Genomic DNA, 6561 nt, shown 5'->3' with positions numbered 1-6561 from the left:
GGCATCTCTGTGTCATTTATCCCTACTCCTTGTTTGTGGTGTGTGTACGTATTCGTATGTTCATGCAGATCCACATGCCATGCTTATGTATGGTGGCCAAGGGTTGGCACGGGGTGTCTTCTCCACTTTAGTGTGTCAGCAGAGTCTCCCTCTGAACCCAGGGCTTGCTGGCTTGACTGGACTAGCTCGTCAACAGGCCCCGGGAATCCTGCTTCTGCCTCCCCAGCATTAGAATTGCAAGGTGCTTAGCTAAACCTGGCGCTAGAGAACTGAACTCAGGCTCTCATGCTTCCACAGCAGGACCGTTTGTTATCTTCTGAAGCCACATCCCCTGTCCCTTGGTCCATCTTCTCCCTGTGGGGGACCTGCTTGCCTTCCCTCCCCTTGGTCCATCTTCTCCCTGTGGACGGGACCTGCCTGCCTCCTCTTCCCTTGGTCCATCTTCTCCCTGTGGGTGGGACCTGCTTGAGCCAGCCTCCCCTTCCCTTGGTCCATCTTCTCCGTGTGGGCGGGACCTGCCTGCCTCCTCTTCCCTTGGTCCATCTTCTCCCTGTAGGGGACCTGCCTGCCTCCCCTTCCCTTGGTCCATCTTCTCCCTGTGGACGGGACCTACCTGCCTCCTTTTTCCTGTGGTCCATATTCTCCCTGTGGGTGGGACCTGCTTGCAGCCAGCCTCCTAGTCCGTGCTGAAATGCTTTGCCATGACTGCACCCTCAGGCCTCGCCTGCCCAGTGTCAGGAAGCTCAGCCCCTACAATGGGCATAAAGTCACCCCCTAGACCCACTTCTATCAGGAACCTCTCTGTATATTCCCCTATGGATACCCCAAAGCAGCAATGCTATCCCACAAGCAAGGTGTCCTGCCGAGTGTTCCAGCCCCTGCAGCAACCTCTTTCCCTGGAGGGAGTTCCGAAGACTTCATGAATATGGTCACTCCAGCTAAGCCCTGTGTTCATGAAAGGAAGTCTTGTCCAACCCTGCCCCTCAGAACCGGGGCTAGATAGGGTGGGCAAGAACAGCATGAACAACAGAGGAACCCACTTTCCAGTCTAATCATGAGCTGGAACTGTGGCTCACTGTTGTGTGGGGCACGGCTGAGGAGGTGGGATGGGGTGGAGCTATACGGATGGGGCTGCAAGGTTTGGCTATTATGGGGTGGGGTCAGGACCCTGCCCAAATGGTGGGTGGTGTCCTGAAGACCAGTATTAGAGCTTTTGACCTCAGTCCAGGACTGAATGCAGCCTGCGACAGCTTACTCTGGCCTGAGTGCTGAGGCAGGACATGAAGTCATGTTTGGGATGGAATTCTGACTTTCTTTTTATTCATCTATTTATTTTACATCCTGGTTGCAGCCCTGCTCCAATCCTCCCCTCCCGCTCCCTCTCCCCCATTCCCAAAACTCTCCTCTCTCAATCCAGGAAAGAGCAGGTCTCCTATGAGTATCAGTAAAACATGGCTTATCAAGTTGCAGTTACCCATGTATTAAGGCTGGGTAAGGCGACCTAGTATAAGAAGTAGGGTCCCCAAAGCCAGTAAATCTGTCAGAGACAAGCCCTATCCCTGCTGTTAGGAGTCCTACAGAAAGACCAAGCTACATAACTATAACATATATGCAGAGTGCCTAGGTCAGGCTTGTGCAGATGCCCTGGCCATCTTCTCCCTCTGAGCCCCTCTGAGCCCCTCTGAGCCCAGGTTAGTTGATTGTGTGAAACTTCCTGTGGTGTCTTTGACCTCTCTGGAGTCTTGACTTTTGGTACTGGACTGTGCGATACTGTGCCGCCTGCCCCAGCACCCAACCTCTCACTTATCTCTGACCAAGACTCAGGTCCACCTGCCCTGCTCCTGTCCCAAGGCTCAGAGTAGCTGGAGCTCAAGGATGGCTGGGCGGTGAAGATGCTGAAGGATGTCCAGGGTCCTTCTCTCTCACAGTCTTGAACACCCTTCTCTGCCTTCTCCTTCCCTCTGTGCTCGGGGAGAGCTAACGTGGTTACACCAAGCAGGGGTCAAGCTCTTGCTGTTTCTTCAGTGCCCTTGAACCACCCACCTGCCTAAAGGACACCTTAGGCATCAGCATTCCCCTCTGTGCAGAAGATCCCTAAACCCAGCCTGCTCCTTGACTATTGTGTGAGGATCTGGGAGTGTGGCTACACGAGGCCCCTGGATCCACAGAGCCCTGCAGGACCTGAGAGCTACGTGGGTGAGCCCGGCCAAGCTCTGCCATGGCTGGCAGCTCACATCCCACCATGCTCCAGGTCCCCCTGAGGAGAGCTGCATCTCACTCAGGCTGCTCAGCTCTGCCCTCCAAGAGGGCACATGTAGGTTTGCTCTTTGGGCCCTGCAAGGCTCTCAAACGGGTTTCAGGAGAGATCCCGGTTCATGCGGTCCTGCTGGCTCAGTCAGGAAGGTTCTGCTTCACTCACTGCTGTCAGTGCCAGACTCCATGGTCTGTTCTAAAAGAGACTCAGTCTGGCGAGCTTAGGAGACTCTGGGGGTATGGAGTCATGACATGGCCCTGCTCCGTGGCGCCCAGTTCCTAGCACTCGCACCTTTATGTGTTCTAACCTCGAGTGTCTCTCAAAGAGCACACAAGGAGATGCTGCCACCTCAGCTGAGTGACATGAGAGTGTACCGTCATCTGGCTGGGAGTCTGTCCCTTGCTGGCTAGGCGGGTGAGTACCCAGTGGCCTCCAGGCAACAAGAAGCCGAGGCCTGTTGTGCTCACCCAACTCCCAGGCAACGGACAAAGCCAGCAATCTTGGCAACTTCAGTGGCTCCTATCCTTCTATCTGGAGAGGAGACACAGCTCCTGCTTACATCTGATGGCATCCCCGTGGAACTGTGAGCAGAGGACCCACCTAAGACAGGCAGGACACGTGACCCTTAGAAGCTAGGAATCATAATTGTACACTAGGCAGACACTTCCTATAGTGTCATCAGCACACACCAAGTCTGGCTGGTGTTTGTAAGACAGGCCAGAGGGAAGCTAGGTGCCCCGGGCAAGGATGACCAGCTGAGCAACTTTTCAGAATCTCTGTCTCCTCAGCCACTCTACGATGAATCTCAGCTCTGGTTGCTGGAGTTACGTAGTAGAGATGAAGTCTGCCGTGCGTGGAAGGAAAGCAAGGACAAGTGAGGACCCCAGGACAAAAGACAGCGGCAAGCTCGACCAATAGGTGCATTGTTTCCTTTATTGCCCAGTAGGAGGGGACTGAAGGGGACGGTCTGTCCGGTCTACAATCAGTACCATGAGGTGCTCAGGAGCCAGAGCAAAGAACTCCTACACACCGGGGGAATTAGTTGACACCAGCAGGCAGGTAGACAAATAAACACAACCAAGGTTTGATGGCAACCCCGTGTCTGTGCCCTATCACGGAGCGCAGTCCGCCACCGGCCAGACCTTTCTGCCACACATAACTCCTCATCACAGTCAATGTCTCAAAGCAAAACAGTCAGCGAAGGAGGAAGTACACGAACAAGAAGGTATGGGGGTTTCCCGGGGCACCCCATATTCTGCCTGACAGGAAAAGAGAACTCACCAGGAAATGGCAACGATGGGGCAGAGATTACACCAAAAGCTGCTTCTGCCCACAGATATGGGAACTCCAGGGGGCAATGTTGCTTTCCTGGCACTGGGTGGCTTCTTGGGACTTACACCACAAAAGCCAACAGAGTTCTCCAGCAGTAACGCACAGAGCTAGACAATTTTGCAGCCTTCGTTGCTTCCAAAGCTTGGGAGAAACTAGCATAATTTTTATTTCTGTGTGGATGACTGTGTTATGTGACACAGACGCGCTATTCATCTGTGCTTTGGTTTCAAGTCCGCGGACCAAGGTGTAAAGGTGCATTCTAGGGTAGGCTGCTTTCACAGCGCCCAGGCCCGATGCTCAGCTTGCCTTGTTTATCTCTTCCACCAACTCTGACCTCCGGCCCTCATTTGGCCACAGGCCTAGGTGTAGATTTGTCACCGGTATCTCTAGCCTGTTCCAACAGTACTAGTTCTGTTCTGGCAGAGGATGCCACCATTGCTTTGGAACCAGGCCTGGCACTGGTCACCTCTGGCTCAGCTTCCTCCTCAGGAGAGAAGCTTTCTTGGGCATCAAAAAAGGTGAGGGTTTCTTCCTGGGGCTTCTGCTCCACCTGAACGTCCCCACCTTCGGCGCTTCTGATCTTCTTCGTAGGTGAAGAGGAGAATCCCAGCTTAGGGAAGCGGAACCAGCCCGCCTTCTCCTGTTTCCTGGGCAGTTCAGGGTCCAGTCGAGCAGCAGGCTGCACGTGGACAGGGGCAGGTCTCTGTGCAACATCTCCGGAATCAGCAGCCGTCTCTTCCACAGAGGAGAACCCAATGCTTGGCAGCCAGGACCACAACAGGCTGGCCTTCTTTCCTTCTGGCTTCTGTTTTGTAGCCATCTCAGGGGTCTTTACCTCCCGGCTGTCCTCAGGAAATTCGAGAATCTCTGCCTGCTCCTCATCAGAGGTGCTGTCTGTGAGCTGGGGCCCAGGAGGCACGCCAGCACTGCAGGAGATCATCTCAAAGGGCTCTCCAGCATCAGGTGGGAAATCAGCAGGAATGAAGTGTCTCCCTGCAGCAGCTCGGGGAGCTCCACCCACCGAGTCCTCCTGCACCTGGCAGTCAGGAGCTCCTGTTTGCACACTAGCCTGAACAGAGGGCTCTGGGATTTTCACTTTCAGCAAAGAAAACCCGTAAGAAGGAGTTTGAATTGTAGACACAGGAATCTCTGATTCCCGCACAATCTGAGTAGAAAAGGCTTCGCATGCTGAGGAGTCAGAACCCTCTCGTTCCATCCTGCTGCAAAAAGCAACTTCTTGACTCTCACCTTGAGAGCCCTGAATGTGTACTCTGACCTTAGAAATAGGGGATGGTTCCACGGATTGCTCAAGGCTTACTGGTGGCCCTCTAGGATCCTCAGCGCCTGTCTTTAGAATGCTGGCTTCCCAGAGCCCAGGACCATCTTTATGCATGGCACTGTCAACGCTGGCCTCTGCACATTGCACCTCCCTCACCACAGGGAAGAATACATCAGCCTCAGAGCTGGAGGAATGGAAGGAGAACTTGGGTACCTTTAATTTGGGGAATGTTACAGTCAACACAGAATCCTCCCAGAGCTGACTCGTGCTCACCACGGAGACCTGGGATGGCATATCAGTGATGGAAGCCTTCAACCTCAGAGGTCCTTGGGGCTGAGAAGGCCAGCTTCCTGCTCCAGCCGCCACCTCAGCAAGAATGTTTCCTCCTGACCCAGGATGCTGTTGCTTGCCTGTTCCTTCTGGAGGAAGCTGGAGTCCTGAGACGCTCACACTAGAAGAGTTTTTGCCTGGATGGGTCCCTAACTCATGGGTGGACAGATGTGTCTGGGACATCCCCACAGTGGAGCCATGCATCCTAACACTAGTTCCATGGAGATCACGTTTTACAACATCTGCATATGTAGGGCTCTTTTGGGTTTCCACACTGATCCCTTCCTCTGGGGACCCCAGGGAGACATGTGCCTCTAATTTTGACTCAGGCTCATTGGCAGCTGCTACTTCTGTCTCTAAGGCTATACCAGCGTCTGGAGTCTGAGTAGCTTCCTGTTCTCCAGCCCCATCTCGCTCCTTGGATGAGGAGTGCCTGAAACCAGGAACTCGGAACTTGGGCATTTTGAAGCGGCGCTCATGTGAATACTTTGTTGTCTCTTTTGCTGTGGGATCCATCTCAGGGCTTTCCATGGTGGGGGCGCTATGTCTTTGTCTACAGGATGGCTGCAGGTCTCCTGTCACAGATGCTGTCAGTTCCCCAAAGGGCTGACTTGCAGACACACCCACAAACATATGACTCTGGCTGTCACCTCTGATATCCAAGGCATCTTCGAGAGGCGCAAGATCAGTTTTGCACCCAGTCACTTCTGCAGGTATGGAGGGGGATCTGATGCTGGGTGCTGTAGCGACATCTTTTGATCTAGTGCCCCCAACATGGGTATCACTGAGAGTGGTTTGTACGACTACCAAGTTACCTCCAGCTGAAGTACCAGTAAGTGATGGCTTCACTTCTCCCTCCGGAGTGCCAGCTCGCCCCTTAGAACCTTTTATCTTGGGCAGTGCAAGTCGTGGCATGGAAAAGCTCAGCTTCCGGCTTCTTCCCTTCTCTGCTTCCTTCTCGATAGATACATGCTGGTGCGATTCACAAGTCCCAATTTGAGGGTCCATTTCAAGTACAGAAAAATCAGGACTATGGATGGGATCCACCTGTGGGGACTCAGAATCACCTGCAGACTCTGCTTTCTTTTTTGGAGACAAAGTAAATGGACGGAGCTTGATGTGTGGCAATTTGAAGGAACTTCCCTCTCCTTCCCGATCAGATCCATCAAGTGGAGGAGTTTTTGCAGACTCAATTGAGGATTCACCCGAAACATGGGAAACAAGTGGCTCTGCAGATAAAACAGGAGAAACAGAGGATTCAGACGTTGTTGTGGGACTCACAGAGGTCCTTACTACATGCTCAGACAAAGGTGGGGCACATTCAGCTGATGACAGTGGAACAAAATTACAAATTTTGGTTTATGAA

General features: G+C 53.3%; 1 protein-coding gene across 1 annotated transcript in view; it reads right to left on the bottom strand.

The window, feature by feature from the left end:
* Nucleotides 1-3169: 3169 nt before the first annotated feature.
* Ahnak2 (AHNAK nucleoprotein 2) overlaps nt 3170-6561 on the bottom strand; it is a 42884-nt gene continuing 39492 nt past the window's right edge. The window contains exon 13 of the mRNA XM_075948529.1: nt 3170-6424. Coding sequence (XP_075804644.1) covers nt 3930-6424 — 2495 coding nt within the window. The 3' untranslated portion in view covers nt 3170-3929. The remainder of the gene's footprint in view (nt 6425-6561) is intronic.

The sequence above is a fragment of the Microtus pennsylvanicus genome, chromosome 14, assembly GCF_037038515.1.
Source record: "Microtus pennsylvanicus isolate mMicPen1 chromosome 14, mMicPen1.hap1, whole genome shotgun sequence".
Classification (NCBI taxonomy): Eukaryota; Metazoa; Chordata; class Mammalia; order Rodentia; family Cricetidae; genus Microtus; species Microtus pennsylvanicus.
This window is presented reverse-complemented; position numbering and strand designations above follow the sequence as displayed.